Raw genomic sequence first — 22,076 nt, 5'->3', positions numbered from 1 at the left:
AATCAGAACACTCAGAGTCGCAGGGGTGACGGTGCTGTGACCCCGTCATGTATTGTGGTGGCTAAACATACACATCCTGTAAAATGTTCCCATATGAATAATTAATGAACTGTTGATATCTTAACAAGATGGTTACCAGAAAAATGATACAGCTTTTACATTAAATTTTACTTTAAAGGTTATTGATGTTGTATCGCGCTGTGCAGTCGTCAGGAAGTTCATCTGTGGGTTTTGGTGATTTATTTTGTAATGCAAGTATCTTTTACAGTTATGCAATGTATATTTCTGGGCTACTTTGTTTGGTTGTTAGATATGTATTCTGATTTTATTTTGTGTTTCTGTGGATTGTCATAGCCCACTGCTATATTCTGTTTTCACAGTAAACTCATTTTTGTTTCAAAAACTGACACGAACTGTAAAAGCACCTGAGCTGTTCTCTAAATGACCCAGTAACTTACGTACTCTATTAAAATCATCAATAAAGTGAAAGCTACATGAACTCCTGAGGTAATTATGTCCTCTGTGGCATCTGAATCCACGGGCTGCAAAAATAAAGTCCTCATTTCACATTTATGTTAAAATACAAACTGTGTACTTCATTGTAAAATACACACTCATACACACACACCTGTCTCTGTGTTTGCTGCCTGTTAAACTGGACGGCGTGTGATCAACAGAAAAACATCTGAGATAACATCAAAAGAAAGAAATTAACGTTATATAGGCTATAAAATGAAGTAAATACATAAAAATATGAAATGTGAACATTGAAAAAGAAATGGATACAATTTTGTCAAAATGAGTAAGTAGATGAAAGTAAAGGTGAGAAAAAAGGAAACAAGTCATAAAAAGTTCCTTTTATATTTGCTTTATTCTTCACAACATACATATAATGTACAAATACTAATTTATACATAAATACACAGTAAAATATTTGTGTCTCGCTGATCTGGAACATCAGAAATACATAAATCATATTTATGCTCACAAGTTTAGATTATCTATCTTTTGTTTTTATGTATTAAACTTTTGTATTAATTTCTGTCGACTCTTCTCGTTTCTGTTGTGGCGTTAAAGATACTTCTAGTTCACTCCAGTTTATAACTACCAACACATTCTGTTTTACATTTTCAGTCCATGAAATAATGTTTGAAATTACAATTTGTGCTACACATTTCCCTTCTTCAGTAAGACACATTTTATGATAACTCATGAAAATACATTTCCACATAAATGTAGAAGGTAAATGTAGGTATTTCTAAAAACCATAAAAAATTAGTTAATTGTTTAAACACATCTCACAGATAAATTACAGCAGTTTAAAGTGTTAAATAAGTACAATAATAAACAATTAAATATTTCTGTTTACTACGGAGCCCCAGAGAAAAAAAAAAAACATCGAACCCTCGTTTTAACACATTTAGCACTCAAATGTTAATGTGGCCACATTAAATATAATTCGTCCTGTGTCTTATGCTGCTGGGTAAGGACTTAAGGTCATGCTACGATAATTCACAATAATTCGGGGAACAAATTCACCAAAACAGGGGAACAAATTAACAAACACGGGGGGATGGAATTGTATCTTGTGGTCACGAATAAATGTTTCTACAAATTAAAACACTGAACAAATTCACCAAAACGTGGGAACAAATTCACCAAACGTGGGAACAAATTCACCAAAACGTGGGAACAAATTCACCAAAACATGGGAACAAATTAACAAACACGTGGGAACAAATTCACCAAAACGTGGGAACAAATTCACCAAAACATGGGAACAAATTAAACGTGTGGGGATGAATTGTATCTTATGGTCATGAATGAATTAAAATATGGAACAAATTCACCAAAATGTGGAAACAAATTCACCAAAATGAGGGAACAAATTGTGTGTAATGCACACACAATAGCGTTTTGAATGCTTAATGTGGTAAAATCTGGCTTCAGTGTATATTTTTCTGTCTGTGGCCACTATGTTACAGCAACATTATAAGTTTATTTAAGTTTTACTGTTAAATCTGTTAATTCATTTGATTTTCTCTAATTTTAAACATTTGGATTCATTTGGTCAAAGGTTTACTTTCACTTCAAAAACAGTCCAGTAAATTAACTTGTAAGCTCACAGCAGATTTTACAAATCGTGTGTGACCTGTAGCTCAGTTTTTAATTCTCATGTCTCTTTTTCGACCAGCTAACAAATAAGATTAATAATAAAGATTTCCATCCTAAAATGTTATATTTTTACATTTGTGTTACACCAGTGAGATCAGTTCAGCACTCTTATCTTCATGTTTTAAAACTGTTTTTTTCAAACAAGAGAAAGAAAACAGTCTTTTGTGTGAATTTATGCCACGTGTTTCAAATCCCAAAGCAAATATTCAAAGAATGTCGTGTATTTTGTTAATTACTCTGCTTGTTTCAGAGCAGAAACAGTCAGGTTTGTGTTGGGACAAAGTTAAAGTATTTGGTAGAGTTTTGATGTTTTAAGTCAACAGTTTAAAACTCTATGTGACATAGTTGTTTTGTTTTATCTTCAGGTTTTTGTTCCAGAAAGCGTTGTGCACAGAGTGAACAGAGGACTGAAGGAGGCACACAGCTGCTGTCTGTAGCTCTTTGTCTGTAGTGAAGAGAAATGCCGAACACCGAGCGTCTCTTTTATTAACAGCTGCTGGCTCAGGCTGTTTTGACAAAAGGCTTCAGCTGCTCAGGTACTATAAAGAGCAGCAGCTGCTCCACAGGTAACACAGTCATCCACCACCAGCAACAGCAACAACATCAGCAACCAGCTGAGCAACCAGAGCAGCAACATGACTTCCAGCAGCATGAACATGATGGGCAAGGTGAGAACGCAACCAACAAACACTACACAGGTTTCATCTGTTTAAAACAGGAGACCTCTCACTAAATTTTCATCTCTACAGAGAGATTTTTTACAAAAAAAAAGTTCAAATTTTTGTAAAAATTCACACTTTAGAAATGGTTTGCAGGTCACAACCATCATTTTGTACTAAATCTTTAGGGTTTTTTTTAATATAGTAAAACGTTTTGAATGACAAATTCAGTCATCCTCACCCTCTGTGGTGTTGGTCACAACCATCTAAACCAGTCAGCTCTTAGATCAGCCTGGTGTTTCCCATCATGCACTGAGCCTCAGACTCCATCAGTCAGTCAAAACTCATCACTTTCTGTCTTCTGTCTGGTGTTCAGATCATCTTCTACGAGGACAGGAACTTCCAGGGTCGTTCCTATGAGTGCATGAGCGACTGCGCCGACATGTCCTCCTACATGAGCAGGTGCCACTCCTGCAGGGTGGAGAGGGGCTGCTTCATGGTCTACGACCGCACCAACTACATGGGAAACCAGTACTTCATGAGGAGGGGCGAGTACGCCGACTACATGAGCATGATGGGAATGAGCGACTGCATCAGGTCCTGCCGCATGATCCCCATGGTAACCACACAGCACTAATGTCCTCAGCATCATTAATGTGAATCAGTTTGGGCAACATCGACCAATCAGATTCCACTCATTTTCATTTAACAAGACATAGCAACAGTACTAATTATTCACTCTGGATGTTTTTCAGCACCGCGGATCCTACAGGATGAGGATCTACGAGAGGGAGAACTTCGGAGGCATGATGCACGAGATGATGGACGACTGTGACAACGTCATGGACCGTTACCGCATGTCCAACTGCATGTCCTGCAACGTGATGGACGGACACTGGCTGATGTACGAGCAGCCCCACTACAGAGGCAGGATGATGTACATGAGGCCCGGAGAGTACAGGAACTTCATGAACATGGGCATGGGCAACATGAGGTTCATGAGCATGAGGCGCATCATGGACTCTTACTACTAGAGTCACCATGAAAACACTGAGAACATATCAATAAAGTTATGTTTGACTTAAAAACTTTTGCTGTCTCGTTTGTTGGAAAAACAATGAACTTAGTTTTTTTTTTTCTTTTTCTCATAATTTCTCATAATCAAGGTCAATTTTAGAAATCAGAGCCTGCAAATTAAAGTGTAATTATTTGGTTTAAATGAAGTATTTGTACAAATAAGTACAAACGGAAAGAAATGACACAGTAACAACTTTGTACTTCAGAGGTAAATAAATGACATTACTCAGCATCTATTAAGTAATTAAGAGGGTACAACGGGTTTTGTATATATTGCAATGAAAGTAGTGATGGCATTTATTTAGACATCAACAAAAAAGTTTTGAAAAGTTAAAATACAGATTATATCATTGTCACTATCAGGATGGCTCCACCTCTGTGGCCATAGTTAATCATATGTATGTTGTATTTATATAAACTACTGAAGAACACTAATGTAGTTTTGAAGAAGAATATAAACCAGTTGTCGTGTCAAGTCATCATCAGATCATATTGTAGCTTAATATATTATCAATACTTTCACAAACAGACTATTGTGACAACATACCATAAAGGTGTGTTCACAATGAAAGGCAATGAATCATTTCATATTGGGGCTTAGAACATATGTTTTTATTTAATGATGAATAAGAGGTGCCAAATGTAGGTTGGTCCATGTACATCCAGGAGGGTGATATTTTCTTTGGTTTGCCAAATGAGCATGAAAAGTAAATGTATTTGCGCACTCATATATTAAATTCCTATTCCACCTGTATATTGTCAATTTTGTTTGTTGTGCTTGTTCTATTATTTGCTTATTAGAATATAAAGTCTGGTTTGACTGGTTGTCGTTATTTCAGCTTTTGTGCCAACAGTATTAAGATTTATTTTTGAAAGAGTGAAATTCTGTTCTGCTTCAGTCAACAGCGACTCCGAAAACTCCATCCTAGCATTGCTTCATCTCACTGCTGCCTTTGACACTGTTGACTCCACGTTTCAGTCGGTTTACCCAGCCCTGCTATTATTAACTGGTTTTCATCCTACTTAAAAGGACGGGTGCTTTTGTGTTGCATTGCATAGTTTTAAATCTGCAGAGGCAAAAATTCTCTGGTGTTCCACAAGGCTCAATCCTTGGGCCACTGCTTTTCAATTTATATATGCTCCGGCTTGGTATTATAATAAAGAAACACAACATACACATGGACAAAATTGTTGGTACCCTTCCATTAAAGAAAAAAACCCCACAATGGTCACTGAAATAACATGAAACTGAGAAAAGTAATAAATAATTTACTTACTTTATCAGACATTGCTTTTGAATTGTGGTTCAACAGAATTATTTTAGAAAACAAACCAATGAAACTGGCCTGGACAAAAATGATAGTACCCCTAGAAAATATTGAAAATAACTTGACCATAAGGGACATGTTAAACTAAGGTGTGTCCTGTAATTAGCATCACAGGTGTTTTTAAACTTGTAATCAGTCAGTCAAGCTTATTTAAAAGGGTGAAAAGTAGTCGTTGTGCTGTTTGGTATCATGGTGTGTACCACACTGAACATGGAACATAGAAAGATAAGAAGAGAGTTGTCTCAGGAGATTAGAAAGAAAACTATAGAGAAGCATGTTAAAGGTAAAGGCTATAAGACCATCGCCAAGCAGCTTGATGTTCCTGTGACTACAGTTGCACATATTATTCAGAAGTTTAAGGTCCACAGGACTGTAGCCAACCTCCCTGGACGTGGCCGCAAGAGGGTAATTGATGACAAATTGAAGAGACGGATAATACGAATGGTAACCAAAGAACCCAGAACAACTTCCAAAGAGATTAGAGGTGAACTCCAAGGTCAAAGTACATCAGTGTCAGATCACACCATCCGTCTCTGTTTGAGTCAAAGTGGACTTCATGGGAGACGACCGAGGAGGACACCACTGTTGAAAGCAAATCATAAAAAAGCGAGACTGGAAGTCACTAAAATGCATATTGACAAGCCACAAAGCTTCTAGAAGAATGTCCTTTGGACAGATGAGACAAAACTGGAGCTTTTTGGTGAGTCACATGAGCTCTATGTACACAGACACAAAAATGAAGCATACAAAGAAAAGAACATTGTACCTACTGTGAAACATGGAGAAGGCCCGGTTATGTTCTGGGGCTGCTCTGCTGCATCTGGCACAGGGTGTCTTGAATCTGTGCAGGGTAAAATGAAATCTCAAGACTATCAAGGCATTCTGGAGCGAAATGTGCTGCCTAGTGTCAGAAAGCTTGATCTCAGTCACAGGTCACGGGTCCTCCAACAGGATAATGACCCAAAACACACCTAAAGACACCAAACAATGGCTAAGAACAAAACATTGGACTATTCTGAAGTGGCCTTCTATGAGCCCTGATCTAAATCCTATTGAACATCTGTGGAAGGAGCTGAAACATGCAGTGGGCCAAAATACCTGTCGACAGGTGCAGAAGTCTCATTGCGAGTTACCTGAAATCACTTGATTGTAGTGATTGTAGTGATTGTAGTGATTGCCTCAAAAGGTTGTACAACAAAATATTAAGTTATGGTTACCATCATTTTTGTCAAGGCCAGTTTCATTAGTTTGTTTTTTAAAATGATTCTGTTGAACCACAATTCAAAAGCAATGTCTGGTTTTCATTAAATAAAAATTTACTGAAAATTAATTATTTTGTCAGTTTTAAGTTATTTCAGTGACAATTGTGGGTTTTTCTTTCTTTTACGGAAGGGTACCAACAATTTTGTCCACATGTGTATCCCACCAGGAGTTATTAGTCTTTTAGTCGTACTACATAATATCCAGGACAGCCTTTATGAAAGAAAATATCTTGTCTGTTTGTCAACAGGTTTCTGTAAATCTCTGTGTAAAGACAAAAAAATATCAAGTTAAGGGTACCATCATCTTTGTCCAGGCCAGTTTCATTACTTTGTTTTTTAAAAATGATTCTGTTGAACCACAATTCAAAAGCAATGTCTGATTTTCATTAATAAATAAAAATGTACTGAAAATTAACTATTACTTTTGTCAGTTTCAAGTTATTTCAGTGACCATTGTGGGTTTTTCTTTCTTTTACGGAAGGGTACCAACAATTTTGTCCACATGTGTATCCCACCAGGAGTTATTAGTCTTTTAGTCGTACTACATAATATCCAGGACAGCCTTTATGAAAGAAAATATCTTGTCTGTTTCAGTAAACCTCTGTGTAAAGACATACTCACAGATTCAGTTAGTTACTGCTCCAGCTGTGAGTGTGTCTTTCTACAAAGAATTATCCTCACGTATCCATTGTGGTGGTGTTTTCTATGAACAGGTGCTGGCTCAGGCTGTTTGGACAAAAGGCTTCAGCTGCTCAGGTACTATAAAGAGCAGCAGCTGCTCCACAGGTAACACAGTCATCCACCACCAGCAACAGCGACAACATCAGCAACCAGCTGAGCAACCAGAGCAGCAACATGACTTCCAGCAACATGAACATGATGGGCAAGGTGAGAACGCAACCAACAAACACTACACAGGTTTCATCTGTTTAAAACAGGAAAACCTCTCACTAAGTCTCTACAGAGAGATTTTTTATTTTAAATATCAGTTTTCTGATTTTTCTAAAAAGTCACACTTTAGAGATGGTTTACAAGTTTTAACCATAATTAGTGGTTACTAGATTTTGTGCAAAATCTTTATTTTACTTAAGTTAACATTAATATTTCATGTAGATGTTCTTTTCATCTATTTACACTCTCTAGAATGATAGGATATGTATGATAGACTAGTTTCAGAATAAGTTGGGCGATTCAGAAATACCACCAGTTATCATGTAAATCATACCAGACAACATCCAAGACAACTTCTGTGAAAGAAAATATATATAGTAAAACGTTTTGAGTGACAAATTCAGTCATCCTCACCCTCTGTGGTGTTGGTCACAACCATCTAAACCAATCAGCTCTTAGATCAGCCTGGTGTTTCCCATCATGCACTGGGCCTCAGACTCCATCAGCCAAAACTCATCACTTTCTTTCTTCTGTCTGGTGTTCAGATCATCTTCTACGAGGACAGGAACTTCCAGGGTCGTTCCTATGAGTGCATGAGCGACTGCGCCGACATGTCCTCCTACATGAGCAGGTGCCACTCCTGCAGGGTGGAGAGGGGCTGCTTCATGGTCTACGACCGCACCAACTACATGGGAAACCAGTACTTCATGAGGAGGGGCGAGTACTCCGACTACATGAGCATGATGGGAATGAGCGACTGCATCAGGTCCTGCCGCATGATCCCCATGGTAACCACACAGCACTAATGTCCTCAGTATCATTAATGTGAATCAGTTTGGGCGACATCGACCAATCAGATTCCACTCATTTTCATTTAACAAAACATAGCAACAGTACTAATTATCCACTCTGGATGTGTTTCAGCACCGCGGATCCTACAGGATGAGGATCTACGAGAGGGAGAACTTCGGAGGCATGATGCACGAGATGATGGACGACTGTGACAACGTCATGGACCGTTACCGCATGTCCAACTGCATGTCCTGTAACGTGATGGACGGACACTGGCTGATGTACGAGCAGCCCCACTACAGAGGCAGGATGATGTACATGAGGCCCGGAGAGTACAGGAACTTCATGAACATGGGCATGGGCAACATGAGGTTCATGAGCATGAGGCGCATCATGGACTCTTACTACTAGAGTCACCATGAAAACACTGAGAACATATCAATAAAGTTATGTTTGACTTAAAAACAATTACTGTCTCGTTTGTTGGATCACTTGGGAAAACAATGAACTTTTGCTCATAATCAAGGTCAATTTTACAAATTACAGCCTACAAATTAAAGTGTAATTATTTGGTTTAAATAAAGTATTTGTACAAATAAGTAGAAAGAGAAAGAAATAACTTCAGAGGTAAATAAATGACATTACTGAGCATCTATTAAGTCATTAACAGGGTACAAAAAAGGTAAAAAAGGTACCTGAGTAGATATTGCAATGGAAGTAGTGATGGCATTTATTTAGAAATATTAACAAAAAAAAAGTTTTGAAAAGTTAAAATATAGATTATATCATTGCCTGTGGCAAACAAAACATGGAAGGGATGGCTCCACCTCTGTGGCCATAGTTAATCATATGTATGTTGAATTTATATAAAACTACTGAAGAACACTCATGTAGTTTTAGGATACAAAATCTGACAATCAAAACTGAGGAAGAAGAACAACATAAACCAGCTGTCATGTCAAGTCATCATTAGATCATATTGGAGAGCTTAATGAATTATCAATACTTGCAAGTTTTTTCACAAGCAGACTATTGTGACAACATACCATAAAGGTGTGTTCACAATGAAAGGCAATGAATCATTTCATATTGGGGCTTAGAACATGTGTTTTTATTTAATGAATCCAGGAGGGTGATATTTTCTTTGGTTTGCCAAATGAGCATGAAAAGTAAATGTGTATTTGAGCACTCATATTAAATTCCTATTCCACCTGTATATTGTCAATTTTGTTTGTTGTGCTTGTTCTATTATTTGCTTATTAGAATATAAAGTCTGGTTTGACCCTCTGGTTGTCGTTATTTCAGCTTTTGTGCCAACAGTATTAAGATTTATTTTTGAAAGAGTGAAATTCTGTTATGCTTCAGTCAACAGTGACTCCGAAAACTTCCATCCTAGCATTGCTTCATCTCACTGCTGCCTTTGACACTGTTGATCATGACATCTTAATTCACAGTCTCCACGTTTCAGTCGGTCTAGTAGGCCCTGCTATTGTTAACTGGTTTTCATAGTTTTAAATCTGCTGAGGCAAAAATTCTCTCTGGTGTTCCACAAGGCTCAATCCTTGAGCCATTGCTTTTCAATTTACATATGCTCCCGCTTGGTATTATGATAAAGAAACACAATATATCCCACCAGGAATTATTAATATCGAGGACAGCCTTTATGAAAGAAAATATCTTGTCTGTATGTCAACAGGTTTCAGTAAATCTCTTTAGAAAGACACACTCACAGATTCAGTTAGTTACTGCTCCAGTTGCGAGTGTGTCTTTCTACAAAGAATTATCCTCACAAATCCATTGTGGTGGTGTTTTCTATGAACAGGTGCTTTATATTGGGGCTTAGAACATATGTTTTTATTCAATGATGGTCCATGTACATCCAAGGAGGGTGATATTTTCTTTGGTTTCATCACACCATAACACATTTTCCCCACATGCTTTTGGAAGACTTCAATTGTGTTTTTGCAAAATTTAGCCGGGCTTTGAGGTTTTTCTTCGTAAGAAAAGGCTTCCGTCTTGCCACCCTACCCCACAGCCCAGACATATGAAGAATACAGGAGATTATTGTCACATGTACTGCGCAGCCAGTAGTTGCCAGAAACTCCTGCAGCTCCTTTAATGTTGCTGTAGGCCTCTTGGCAGCCTCCCTGACCAGTTTTCTTCTCGTCTTTTCATCAATTTTGTAGGGACGTCCAGTTCTTGGTAATGTCACTGTTGCGCCATATTTTCTCCACTTGATGACGACTGTCTTCACTGTGTTCCACGGTATATCTAATGGCTTGGAAATTCTTTTATACCCTTCTCCTGACTGATACCTTTTAACAATGAGATCCCTCTGATTCTTTGGAAGTTCTCTGCGGACCACGGCTTTTGCTGTAAGATGCGACTAAGAAAATGTCAGAAAAAGCCTATAAGAACATCTAAACTTTATTTGGGGTCAATCAGAGGCACTTTAAATGATGGCAGGTGTGTACTGACTCCTATTTAACATGATTCTGAATGTGATTTGTTAATTCTGAACGCAGCCACATCCCCGGTTATAAGAGGGTGTGCACACTTATGCAACCACATTATTTTAGTTTTTTAGTTTTATTTTCCCCCCTTATAGATTTCAGTTTGTTTTTCAATTGGGTTGTACAGGTTATAAGTCACATTAAAGGTGGAAAGAGTTCTGAAATGATTTCTTGGTCTCATTTTTTTACATCACAAACCTGTCATTTTAACAGGAGTGTGTAGACATTTTATATCCACTGTATATTGTCAATTTTGTATGTTGTGCTTCTTCTATTATTTGCTTATTGTCACTACCAGGAAGACTCCACCTCTGTGGCCATAGTTAATCATATGTATGTTGAATTTATATAAACTACTGAAGAACACTAATGTAGTTTTAGGATTCAAAGCCTGACAATCAAAACTGAAGATGAAGAAGAACATAAACCAGCTGTCATGTCAAGTCATCATTAGATCATATTGGAGCTTAATATATTATCAATACTTTCACAGATTATTGTGACAACATACCATAAAAGGTGTGTTCACAATGAAAGGCAATGAATCATTTCATATTGGGGCTGTTTTTATTTAATGATACTTTTTTTAATGATCAAATAAGAGGTGCCAAATGTAGGTTGGTCCATGTACATCTAGGAGGGTGATACTTTCTTTGGTTTGCCAAATGAGCATGAAAGAAAATGTATATTTGAGCACTCATTAAATTCCTATTCCACCTGTATATTGTCAATTTTGTTTGTTGTGTTTCTTCTATTATTTGCTTATTAGAATATAAAGTCTGGTTTGACCCTCTGGTTGTCGTTATTTCAACTTTTGTGCCAACAGTATTAAGATTTATTTTTGAAAGAGTGAAATTCTGTTAAGTTTTGAAATTCAGAAAAAGGCTTCAGTCAACAGTGACTCAGAAAACTTCCATCCTAGCATTGCTTGATCTCACTGCTGCCTTTGACACAGTTGATCATGACATCTTAATTCACAGACTCCATGTTTCAGTCGGTCTAGTAGGCCTTGCTATTGTTAACTGGTTTTCATAGTTTTAAATCTGCTGAGGCAACAATTCTTTGGTGTTCCACAAGGCTCAATCCTTGGGCCACTGCTTTTCAATTAATATATGCTCCCGCTTGGTATTATGATAAAAAAAACACAATATATCCCACCAGGAATTATTATTCTATTGGTCGTACTACATAATATCCAGGACAGCCTTTATGAAAGAAAACATCTTGTCTGTATGTCAACAGGTTTCAGTAAATCTCTGTGTAAAGACATACTCACAGATTCAGTTAGTTACTGCTCCAGTTGTGAGTGTGTCTTTCTACAAAGAATTTGCCTTACAAATCCATTGTGGTGGTGTTTTCTATGAACAGCTGCTGGCTCAGGCTGTTTGGACAAAAGGCTTCAGCTGCTCAGGTACTATAAAGAGCAGCAGCTGCTCCACAGGTAACACAGTCATCCACCACCAGCAACAGCGACAACATCAGCAACCAGCTGAGCAACCAGAGCAGCAACATGACTTCCAGCAACATGAACATGATGGGCAAGGTGAGAACGCAACCAACAAACACTACACAGGTTTCATCTGTTTAAAACAGGAAACCTCTCACTAAATTTTCATCTTTAAAGAGATTTTTTCCCAAAAAAAAGTTCAGATTTTTCTAAAAATTCACTTTAGAAATGGTTTGCAAGTCATAACCGTAATTTTGGACTAAATATTTAGTTTTCTTTTTACCTAAAATAAATAAAAACATTATTTCATGAAAAGTAGGTATTTTTTTAAATCTATTTAGGCTCTCTTCATTTACAGCCTTATTTCACTTTACATATCAAGTATTCTTTCAGAATAAGTTGGGCGATTCAAAAATGCCACCAGTTATCATGTAAAATTGTACCAGACAACATCCAGGACTACTTCTATGAAAGAAAGAGACAGGTTTCCATCCCACAGTAAATCTCTGTGGACACTTTTTTAAATATATATAGTAAAATGTTTTGAGTGACAAATTCAGTCATCCTCACCCTCTGTGGTGTCGGTCACAACCATCTAAACCAGTCAGCTCTTAGATCAGCCTGGTGTTTCCCATCATGCATTGAGCCTCAGACTCCATCAGTCAAAACTCATCACTTTCTTTCTTCTGTCTGGTGTTCAGATCATCTTCTACGAGGACAGGAACTTCCAGGGTCGTTCCTATGAGTGCATGAGCGACTGCGCCGACATGTCCTCCTACATGAGCAGGTGCCACTCCTGCAGGGTGGAGAGGGGCTGCTTCATGGTCTACGACCGCACCAACTACATGGGAAACCAGTACTTCATGAGGAGGGGCGAGTACTCCGACTACATGAGCATGATGGGAATGAGCGACTGCATCAGGTCCTGCCGCATGATCCCCATGGTAACCACACAGCACTAATGTCCTCAGCATCATTAATGTGAATCAGTTTGGGCAACATCGACCAATCAGATTCCACTCACTCATTTAACAAAACATAGCAACAGTACTAATTATTCACTCTGGATGTGTTTCAGCACCGCGGATCCTACAGGATGAGGATCTACGAGAGGGAGAACTTCGGAGGCATGATGCACGAGATGATGGACGACTGTGACAACGTCATGGACCGTTACCGCATGTCCAACTGCATGTCCTGCAACGTGATGGACGGACACTGGCTGATGTACGAGCAGCCCCACTACAGAGGCAGGATGATGTACATGAGGCCCGGAGAGTACAGGAACTTCATGAACATGGGCATGGGCAACATGAGGTTCATGAGCATGAGGCGCATCATGGACTCTTACTACTAGAGTCACCATGAAAACACTGAGAACATATCAATAAAGTTATGTTTGACTTAAAAATGTTTACTGTTTGATTTGTTGGATCACTTGGAAAAACAATGAACTTGAGATCTTTGAGTTTACCTGCAATTAATTGTGCTATTTAAATAAGATTGCCATTCATGTTGCTGCTTCTAAGAGAATTACAGAACATCATCATTAAAATCATGGGTTCATTGAATTAGAACAACTTTAGTGAGACAAAAAATGACAATCAACTCATGGTTGTTTTACATTTGCAGGACACAAACTATTTGTTTTGGGATTTGAGAAAAAAATTACTTAAACTAATTACATGAGAACACATTGTGGCATGAATGTATCACAACTATGTCTGTTTTTTGTGGAAAAACAAGTTTACAAACAAGTTTATACACAATATACACATAAATTAAGCTATAATGCGCGAAACATAAATTTCCATCTTTAAGCCGACAGTAACATCACATCTGAGATCTCAGGATCGAGGTCAGACGAGTCAGTCTGCTCTCCAGACCGAAAAAAAATGTGAAAACTGACATGGAAAATCATGCAATACAAAGTGTGGGACACACAATGGATGTTTGAGAGGAATGTGCAGTCCCAGTTTGGGAATTTGGGTTTCCAGCTGCTGCTTTCTTGTAATCTGGGACTTTTGACAGTGATCTTCAAAAACTGTCGGCATTGGTGAGTAAGTAGTCTCGATCTTACTATGATTTATGAAGGCAAAGTATGATTCTGCTGTCTAAATTGAGTGTATGTCGTTCCACCACCAAGGAGGCACAAAGAGTTTGGATTGAGAGTTCCTGTCCCAGCATGGTCGTAGGATCATTCAGAAAATGTTCATATACCTAAACAGAAGAACTCTGGTAGGTGGGTGCCATGCCTGTGGCCACTCCATAGACAAGAATTAGTGAGTGGCATAGAGAGACGGGTCAAAACTCCTCAAATTACATCAGCATGTTAAATGTGCCACAAGGGGAGAAAATACACTGGACAAGGTTTATTCCAACATCAAGCTGAGCTTTAGGGCTAAGACTTTATCTCATCTGGGTCAGTCAGATCACATGTCCCTGCGCTTGATACCAGCTGTTACATGCCAGGCTGAAAAGGGGGGGGGGCACAGTGCAGTTGTGTTTGTGTGTGGTGCCATCAACCTGATTGGCCTGCACCTGTGTAGTGTGGGTACTTCCAGACTGGCCAATCACTGCCAGGGCTCTTATAAAAGGACTTTGCCTGCAGTGATCGCGTGGTTGTGTTGTTGAATGCTGCCAAAGACAATCAAAACTGATGAGTCACTGTGGTTGTGGCAGTAGGGGAAAGATGATTTTCAGTTTACAAGACTTTATTGACAATCCTACTCTTGAGAAGGTTGATGCATGCCGTAAAGATGATCTGTTGTGTATTGCAGCACACTTTAAAGGGGAAATCAAAAAGAGGGTATTGGAAAAACTAATTGAATTAAAGGCTATTGACATTTCTGATATCTCAGCCCAAAAGGTGGATGAGGTTTCAGTTGATGATGTTCCTTCTGCTGGACCATGTGCTTCCCCTCATGTAGACGGTAAGGGGAAAGAGGCCAACCTGGCTACACCCCAGGGTGGTGTGCTTGTGCATGAGGCTCCCCCTACAACGTTGCCTCATTTTGAACCTCTCTCCACAGTCGAGTGGTTCAGGTGGGGATGTCAAAATTAAGGTTCGTTTAGCCCGCCTTCAGCTAGAGGCACAAGAAAAGGAGCGTAAAGCCGATTATGACCATAGACTACAAATTTGTAGGCTAGACATAGAGGCTGAGAAAGAAGTCAAGTTTCGGCAGCTTGAAGTGGAGGCTATGAGAATCTCTTCTGGGCAGACAGCACACACATATGATAATCCTGCACCCTCACGGACAAACCTACAAAAACTAAAAGTTAAAAATATTGCTTTAGTGCCAGCTTTTCGGGAGTCCGAAGTTGACTCCTACTTCAATGCATTTGAAAGAATCGCCACAGCACTGGACTGGCCTAAAGACATGTGGCCTATCCTACTCCAATGCAAGCTAGTAGGGAGAGCACAGGAGGTTGTGTCATCTCTCCCTTTAGAGGACAGCTTGCAATATGATGTGCTGAAAGAAGCAATATTGCGTGCTTATGAGCTTGTGCCAGAGGCATATAGGCAAAAATTCCGGAACCATAAAAAGGCCGGTGGACAAACATTTGTTGAATTTGCCCGTGAGAAAGAGATTCTCTTTGACAAGTGGTGTGCCACCAATGGGGTCAAGAACAGTTTTGAAGTCCTTCATCAGTTAATGCTCTTGGAGGACTTTAAAAGTGCCTTACCTGAGAAAATGGTGATGTTCTTGAATGAGCAGAAAGTAACTTCATTGTCCAAGGCGGCTGTGTTGGCTGATGAATTTGTGCTAACCCATAAAAACGTGTTTGTGTCTTCTCCTCGGTCGGACAGGACTCCTGTTTCACGTCTCTCAAGGCTTGAAGCTGGCCATTTTGCCCCTGAAATGGCCAAGGGAACCGCATCTTCTCCGCAGGAGAATCGTGAGTGTTTTTATTGCCACAAGAGGGGTCATATCATTGCCGACTGTCTGTCACTGAAGCAAAAACAGCAGTCTCAGCCGGTTACACAGAAAAAGGAAGGAAGTTTGATGAAAACCGTCCAAGCACTTGTCACTGAACAATCTGTTGGGAGTGATAATGATCAGCCCGATCCTTGTTTTAGGCTATTTATTTCAGAAGGTTTTGTTTCACTGACTGGAGACTCAAAAGATCGGAAATCCGTCACTATACTGAGATTGAGCTGGTTCTCAGTCGTGCATTAAAGAGGGCATTTTACTGTGTCGCATGAAACCCGGTGTCATTCAAGGGTGCGGGGAGTGGGGAAGTGTCCTGAAGTTGTGATGACTAGGTCAAAAGGTCAACCTGAGGCTGAACTTGTTGACACGGAGCAGTCTCCCTCCAGTTCGGTGGTTGTGGAAAAGGGTGATGAAACTCTTTCAAAATGTTTTTCCTCTGTTATTGACCAGGAGGAAGCCAGGAAGAGGAAGGTGGCCTATGCACTTGATAATGGCTTGTTGATGCATCACTGGGCTGGTGGGGTTTTGGAAGATGTGGACTGTGCAACTTACCAGGTTGTTGTGTTTACAACCTACTGTTCACAGGTGCTGTCTTTAGCTCATGACCACCCATGGTCAGGGCACATGGGAATCACAAAAACTTATGACAGAGTCCTTAAACATTTCTTTTGGCCTGGACTCAAGTCGGAGGTTATTCAACACTGTCGTACTTGCCATGTGTCAGGTAGCTGGAAAACCAAACCAGGTGATTCCCCCCAGCTCCACTCTGCCCCATTCCTGTAATGGGTGAGCCGTTTGAAAAAGTGATTGTTGATTGTGTGGGACCGTTACCAAAGTCCAAAGCTAGAAATCAATTTCTGTTAACCATTATGTGTGCCTCCACCAGATTCCCTGAAGCCATCCTACTACGAAAGATCACCGCTCCAGTCATTACCAAGGCCTTGGTGAAATTCTGTTTGGTCTACCAAAGGTGGTGCAAACCGATCAAGGCACCAATTTCAAGTCCAAGGTATTTGCCCAAGTACTGAAAACCTTAAGCATTACTCATGTCACATCTAGCCCCTACCATCCTGAAAGCCAGGGGCCGCTAGAGAGATTTCATCAAACCTTGAAGTCCATGTTACACAAGTACTGTCATGAGTCACAGAAAGATTGGGATGAGTGTGTTCCACTTATTTTGTTTGCTGCTCGTGAAGCGGTACAGGAGTCTCTAGGCTTCAGTCCAGCTGAACTAGTGTTTGGACATGAGGTTAGGGGCCCTTTAAAGGTCCTCAAGGAGCAACTGGTCATACCAGAAACAGGAGTCCAGAGCATTCCAGAGTATGTCACCAAGCTCAAAGATCACCTCCAAAAAGCCTGTTCTTTGGCCAAAGATGCCCTGGCCTCTACCCAGACAGAGATGAAGCAACACTATGACAGGAAGGCAGTAGCCCAGTTGTTTCGGCCAGGTGTACCTGGTTCTGCCCTCTCCACAAAATTTTCAGGGCCTTATTGTGTGTGTATAAGAAACTCAGCAAAACCAACTATGCTGTCAAAACCCCTGACTGTAGGCGACAGACCAGAGTGTGTCATGTCAATATGATGAAGCTGTACCACTCCCGTGACGAAAAAAGTGAAGTATTTGTTTGAGTTTATTTGGCACGACCCCTCATCCCACCCTCTTCCTCCACACTTGTTAATTTTGTTCGTAGTAGTCAATAAATCGTTATATTTGTGCCACACCTACTCTGACTCCATCTCTTGATTGTCATGTTGATGTCTCCTTTCCATCCTTCAAAGGAGATGTAACACCAGCATATACCCCCCCCTCAGGAAAAGTGCTCCTACTACACCCATAACTGTTAAGACCTGGCCCGACGGTGCGTCTCAGCAGCTGCAGGATTGCTTTGAGACAACAAACTGGGATGGGTTTGAACATCAGGACCTGGAGCAGTATACAAAAGCAGTCTTGGACTACATAAAGTTCTGCACGGACATCACCACTGTGGACAGGAGCATCCCAGTTTATCCCAACAAAAGGGGAGGGGAACCAGAGAAGCAAAGGCTGCATATAAGAGGAGGATAGAGGAACAGCTCCAGGCAGGTGTGGCGAGGGGTTCCACCACATAACAAACTACAGACCCAGCAGCCTGTCAGCTGACGATGGTGGCACCTGACTGGCAGAGGAGCTGAACTGCTTCTTCGCTCGCTTTGAGGTGCTGTCACTAGAGACGGTCTCACCACATCCACCAGCCCACAGCAGCAACGCCCTCACGGTGGTGGAGCACCAGGTCAGTTTTCACAGTCTCAGGAGGGCACAGCACATCCTCAGGGATCCAACCCATCCTGGCAATTCACTTTTTGAACTGTTACCCTCTGGCAGACGTTTCAGGACATTAAAGGCCAGAACAAACAGACTAAAAAGCAGTTTCCATGCAAGAACCATAATTGCACTAAATACTGTCTGACTTGAATCTTGTGCAATGACGTGTTGTTTGGGTGTGGATGATATTTCTTTTATATTGCACTTTGTACCTTTCAATTTTGTTGTACTCGTTACAATGACAATAAAGACATTCGTTCATTCAAATGTGGAGTGCCGTGAGCTTATTTCTTCAATGAGTTGCCCCATTTTGGATCATTTGCAGAGGTTTTACTGCGAAAGCTGCCAGCTCTGCCAGGAGGGTGTTGCAGTCGTGAGACGCCCCTACAGCTGACATCACCTTCAGCGCCACAACACATCAACCACACATCTTGCTTTCATTGCTGATGTTGCTAATCAACAAACTCCATTGTTCATTTGTGATAACCATTGTTAACTAGTAAATCTCTTGATGAGCATGAATGCCCTCCCTGTTAAATTCCCTCAACTAGCAGTAAACCTGACTGGTAAAGTTTGACTCTAGGTGAACTCCTTCTGTCTTTATGGTAAGGTTTTTGGAAGGTTTATAGATCTGCTGTTCAGACTTGTTTCTTTGGTTACTTTAATAGAGGTAGTTTCCCATTGAATGTTTGAAAAGGAGCAGCACATTTTATTCACAATTTGTTCAATTTTCAAATCAATTTGCTTGAGATTCAATATGCATGTTTTTGGGCTAGTATAGCCACATCAGTTGGCTGCTATTAAAACTAGATTGGCTCCTTTGATCAATGGATAAATGACAATAATCACCCCCTTGAGCGAAACTGCCAGAGACCATTTTGCAGAGGCTTTACTGTGCATACTGGCTGATGGAGGTTGCAGTAGTTAGAAGAGTGGTGGAGCAATCAGAAGAAAGTTACAGTATGCAAAAGGGTGTTACAGTCAGAATGAAGTTACAGTGATCATAAGCCTGTTATAGGAGGTCAGACAGGCATTGTAGAAGTCAGAAGGTTGTTTGAAAGGATGGTACAGTAACCAGAGGGATGTTAAAGTAATCAGAAAGAAGTTACTGTAGATGGAAGCACGCTACAGTAATCAGAAAGACACTATGGTAGTTAGGATGTAACGATAGTAAGATGGGCATTACAGTCGTCACAAGGTTATGATAATCAGAAGTTACGGTAATCAGAAGCGGGTTATATTAGTCAGACGGTCCTTACAAAGATTGGTGCAGTAGTCAGAAGGATTTTACAATAATCAGAAGGATGTTACAGTGATCAGAAAGGTACTACAGTAGTCAAAAGGATGTAATGGTAGTGCAAAGGAAGGAAGGAAGGAAGTTAGAGTAGTCGGAAGCACATCATAGTAGTCAGAAGGTCGTTACAGAGTAAGATGTAAGGAATTCAGATGGGCATAATAAAAAAAAGAGTTACAGTAATCAGAGGTGCATTATAGTTGTCAGGCGGTCGTTACAAAGATTGGTACGGTAATCAGAAGGATGTTACAGTAATCAGAAAGGTACTACAGTAGTCAGAAGGTCGTTACAGAGGATGGTACAGTGACTGAAACATGTTCCAGTAGTCAGAAAGACACTACAGTAGTTAGAAAGATGTAACGATGGGCAGATGGCCATTACAGTCGTCACAAGGTTATGATAATCAGAATGAAGTTATAGTAGTTAGAAGGAAGTTACAGTAATCAGAAGCACGTTATAGTAGTCAGACAGTCGTTAGAAAGATTGGTGCAATAGTCAGAAGGGTGTTACAGCAGTCAGATGGGTTATGATGGAAGTGCGTTATAGTGGTCAAAAGGTCATTGTAGTGGTCAAAAGGTCATTACAAAGGATAGTGCAGTAGCCAGAAAGGCGTTAAAACAGCCAGAAGCGTGTTATAGTGGTCAGAGAGCCATTATAGTAGTAAAAAAGGCGTTACAATAGTCAGAAGGAAGTTACAAGGGCTTTGTCTGTAGTTTCTAAGAGAAATGCCGAACACCGAGCGTCTCTTTTATTAACAGGTGCTGACTCAGGCTGTTTGGACAAAAGGCTTCAGCTGCTCAGGTACTATAAAGAGCAGCAGCTGCTCCACAGGTAACACAGTCATCCACCACCAGCAACAGCAACAACATCAGCAACCAGCTGAGCAACCAGAGCAGCAACATGACTTCCAGCAACATGAACATGATGGGCAAGGTGAGAACGCAACCAACAAACACTACACAGGTTTCATCTGTTTAAAACAGGAAAACCTCTCACTAAATTTTCATCTCTAAAGAGATTTTTTCTAAAAAGTTCAGATTTTTTTAAAAATTCACACTTTAGAAATGGTTTGCAAGTCATAACCATAATTTTGTACTAAATATTTAGCTTTCTTTTTACCTAGGCTCTCTTCATTTACAGCCTTATTTCACTTTACATGTCAAGTATTCTTTCACAATAAGTTGGGCGATTCAAAATTGCCACCAGTTATCATGTAAAATCGTACCAGACAACATCCAGGACTACTTCTATGAAAGAAAGAGACAGGTTTCCATCCCACAGTAAATCTTTTTTAAATATATATAGTAAAATGTTTTAAGTGACAAATTCAGTCATCCTCACCCTCTGTGGTGTCGGTCACAACCATCTAAACCAGTCAGCTCTTAGATCAGCCTGGTGTTTCCCATCATGCACTGAGCCTCAAACTCCATCAGTCAGCCAAAACTCATCACTTTCTGTCTTCCGTCTGGTGTTCAGATCATCTTCTACGAGGACAGGAACTTCCAGGGTCGTTCCTATGAGTGCATGAGCGACTGCGCCGACATGTCCTCCTACATGAGCAGGTGCCACTCCTGCAGGGTGGAGAGGGGCTGCTTCATGGTCTACGACCGCACCAACTACATGGGAAACCAGTACTTCATGAGGAGGGGCGAGTACTCCGACTACATGAGCATGATGGGAATGAGCGACTGCATCAGGTCCTGCCGCATGATCCCCATGGTAACCACACAGCACTAATGTCCTCAGCATCATTAATGTGAATCAGTTTGGGCGACATCAACCAATCAGATTCCACTCATTTTCATTTAACAAGACAAAGCAACAGTACTAATTATTGACTCTGGATGTGTTTCAGTACCGTGGATCTCACAGAATGAGGATCTACGAGAGGGAGAACTTCGGAGGCATGATGCACGAGATGATGGACGACTGTGACAACGTCATGGACCGTTACCGCATGTCCAACTGCATGTCCTGCAACGTGATGGACGGACACTGGCTGATGTACGAGCAGCCCCACTACAGAGGCAGGATGATGTACATGAGGCCCGGAGAGTACAGGAACTTCATGAACATGGGCATGGGCAACATGAGGTTCATGAGCATGAGGCGCATCATGGACTCTTACTACTAGAGTCACCATGAAAACACTGAGAACATATCAATAAAGTTATGTTTGACTTAAAAATGTTTACTGTTTGATTTGTTGGATCACTTGAAAAAAATGAACTTCACCAGTGAGTGATTAGGAAATAAGAAAGTAGATATATGTTAACTGGTGGCAAGAGAAATGGGCCTAGTACCATTCCTTGAAATATCCCGGTAAAGAAGGAAGTGATGCTTGGATATTTGTGGCCATGTCTTTGATTTTTTTCTCCTAAAAGTGGAATCAAACTTACCT

General features: G+C 40.2%; 2 protein-coding genes and 2 pseudogenes across 2 annotated transcripts; all 4 read left to right on the top strand.

Annotated features, from left to right (window-relative positions):
* The first annotated feature begins 2,635 nt into the window (after positions 1–2,635).
* Positions 2,636–3,868, top strand: LOC139202021 (gamma-crystallin M2-like; annotated as a pseudogene).
* Positions 3,869–7,356: 3,488 nt separating this feature from the next.
* On the top strand, positions 7,357–8,595 carry LOC139202022 (gamma-crystallin M2-like). Its single transcript, XM_070831483.1, has 3 exons — positions 7,357–7,389; positions 7,938–8,180; positions 8,317–8,595. The coding sequence occupies exons 1-3, from the start codon at positions 7,357–7,359 to the stop codon at positions 8,593–8,595; spliced, it is 555 nt and encodes a 184-aa protein (XP_070687584.1).
* Positions 8,596–12,207: 3,612 nt separating this feature from the next.
* Positions 12,208–13,501, top strand: LOC139201997 (gamma-crystallin M2-like). Its single transcript, XM_070831456.1, has 3 exons — positions 12,208–12,240; positions 12,846–13,088; positions 13,223–13,501. The coding sequence occupies exons 1-3, from the start codon at positions 12,208–12,210 to the stop codon at positions 13,499–13,501; spliced, it is 555 nt and encodes a 184-aa protein (XP_070687557.1).
* Positions 13,502–20,400: 6,899 nt separating this feature from the next.
* LOC139201996 (gamma-crystallin M2-like) lies at positions 20,401–21,809 on the top strand (annotated as a pseudogene).
* The last annotated feature ends 267 nt before the right edge of the window (positions 21,810–22,076 follow it).

This window comes from Pempheris klunzingeri, chromosome 5 (assembly GCF_042242105.1).
Source record: "Pempheris klunzingeri isolate RE-2024b chromosome 5, fPemKlu1.hap1, whole genome shotgun sequence".
NCBI classification, from domain to species: Eukaryota; Metazoa; Chordata; class Actinopteri; order Acropomatiformes; family Pempheridae; genus Pempheris; species Pempheris klunzingeri.
The sequence above is the reverse complement of the archived record's forward strand: the minus strand, read 5'-3'. Positions and strand labels throughout refer to the sequence as shown.

Bases quoted from the DNA above. Each gene is read 5' to 3' on its own strand.
- LOC139201997 (XM_070831456.1), top strand. From the start codon at position 12,208: ATGACTTCCAGCAACATGAACATGATGGGCAAG. The intron at 12,241-12,845 runs GTGAGAACGCAA...TCTGGTGTTCAG, and splicing joins ACATGAACATGATGGGCAAG to ATCATCTTCTACGAGGACAG. The intron at 13,089-13,222 runs GTAACCACACAG...GATGTGTTTCAG, and splicing joins CCTGCCGCATGATCCCCATG to CACCGCGGATCCTACAGGAT.
- LOC139202022 (XM_070831483.1), top strand. From the start codon at position 7,357: ATGACTTCCAGCAACATGAACATGATGGGCAAG. The intron at 7,390-7,937 runs GTGAGAACGCAA...TCTGGTGTTCAG, and splicing joins ACATGAACATGATGGGCAAG to ATCATCTTCTACGAGGACAG. The intron at 8,181-8,316 runs GTAACCACACAG...GATGTGTTTCAG, and splicing joins CCTGCCGCATGATCCCCATG to CACCGCGGATCCTACAGGAT.